General features: G+C 31.2%; 1 protein-coding gene across 2 annotated transcripts; it reads left to right on the forward strand.

Moving 5' to 3' along the window:
* Positions 1–6: 6 nt before the first annotated feature.
* On the forward strand, positions 7–1,263 carry LOC109590354 (uncharacterized). 2 transcript variants are annotated; one of them, XM_020006275.1, is made up of 4 exons: positions 7–344; positions 407–497; positions 542–648; positions 1,166–1,263. In XM_020006275.1, exons 1-4 carry the CDS (start codon positions 17–19, stop codon positions 1,246–1,248), a joined length of 609 nt encoding a protein of 202 aa, XP_019861834.1. In that variant the 5' UTR covers positions 7–16; the 3' UTR covers positions 1,249–1,263. The 2 variants fall into 2 exon arrangements, with proteins under 2 accessions (XP_019861834.1, XP_019861835.1); XM_020006276.1 differs by having other exon boundaries at positions 437–497.
* Positions 1,264–1,354: the final 91 nt, after the last annotated feature.

Here is a 1,354-nt window from a genome sequence, read left to right on the forward strand (position 1 = left end):
TAAATATCATGATGCAATGACACTTCGTGTTTATAAAAAATACTACATTGATATCATCAATTGTTATACTCGTCTTGAAATACGTGTTCGTGGTCATTGTAGGGACATTTGTCCACAAATTCGTGAACTAGTCTCAAAAGCTGTAAAAGAAAGCAGTAAAGATCTCAAACTTCAGGAAGATAATAAGCTTGTCTTTGCTTTTAAATGCCCCCTCCAAAAAACTTGCATTGTTGAGGAAGATAAATCTTCTACCTGGTGTACTAATTGTGAAGTATCATGTGATGTACTACGAAGTGATGATAGCTATAGATGTTGGTTTAGTGATCATAAATTACCTAGTCCAGGTTAGTAATTAACTATCAGTTTATCAAGTTTAATGAAATTATACATTATGCACTTTTGATAGTGCTATATGATATGCCTTCTTTTTGTACAGGTAGAATCAAATATCAAGAAGAGGTGCCTCAAAACAACTCAAGACCTGCTAAGCACTTCAAGTAAAACGTACTCCACCATAGTATGCTCTAATCTTTATTTTTAGCTGGAAATGGGCTTTATCATTTATATTTTTTTTTACTGTCAGTATTGTTTTGGCTAGTGTAGCTCAGAGTATGGTGGAAAGAAATACCCAAAGTTTCTCAACAACTAGTAAGTTCACAAAAGACACACACATTAACCAAAATTGCGTATTACTTGCAGTAGTAATAAAAATAGCAGCACAATAATTTTAAAAGACCAAACCTTTTTTATAGAACAAAGTGAACATAGCTTCATCCCAGTAGGCATCGAAACTTACAGATACTATGATACTTGTCATTTGATATTTACCATAGATATCACCAATCGCTAATTTGCTATACACATATTAAGGAGGTTTTAAGGAATGTACTCCACAAATTTGTGAATTAGTCACAAAAGCTATTGGAAAGGTACCATATAGTGCTTTCTTTTTTGAGGAGCAAAACTTTTGTTGCTTTTATATATTACAATGCAACTGCAAAATATATTCAAATAAGTACAGATTGCTATTCTAAAATATGCATGCAGCATGCTGGGTATGGATCAGTTGTCAACTGTCCAGTCCAAATTTAGCTAATTTTTTTTATTTCATGATTTAGAAATTATTATTTATGCTATGTTTACGGAAATTTTTTTTATTTCGTAGGAGTTGAAGCATCATTAGAAAGTCCACCTACTACAAGACCCACAGTGCAACCCACTGGATTATTAAGTAAATCATTAACATAATTTATTGTAATCGTGGAATATTTTAAGTTGACTTTAATTTTAAAATATAAGAAAAATAGTAAAATTAAAACCAGTTAAATTATTATCATTAGCTATCTCATGTGTA

The sequence above is a fragment of the Amphimedon queenslandica genome, unplaced genomic scaffold (genome assembly GCF_000090795.2).
Source record: "Amphimedon queenslandica unplaced genomic scaffold, v1.1 AMPQUscaffold_10167, whole genome shotgun sequence".
NCBI classification, from domain to species: domain Eukaryota; kingdom Metazoa; phylum Porifera; class Demospongiae; order Haplosclerida; family Niphatidae; genus Amphimedon; species Amphimedon queenslandica.

Coding starts and splice junctions, on each gene's coding strand:
- LOC109590354 (XM_020006275.1), top strand. CDS start 17: ATGACACTTCGTGTTTATAAAAAATACTACATTGATATCATCAATTGT. Junction 498..541: donor AGACCTGCTAAGCACTTCAA/GTAAAACGTACT, acceptor CTTTATTTTTAG/CTGGAAATGGGCTTTATCAT. Junction 649..1,165: donor CCAAAGTTTCTCAACAACTA/GTAAGTTCACAA, acceptor TTTATTTCGTAG/GAGTTGAAGCATCATTAGAA.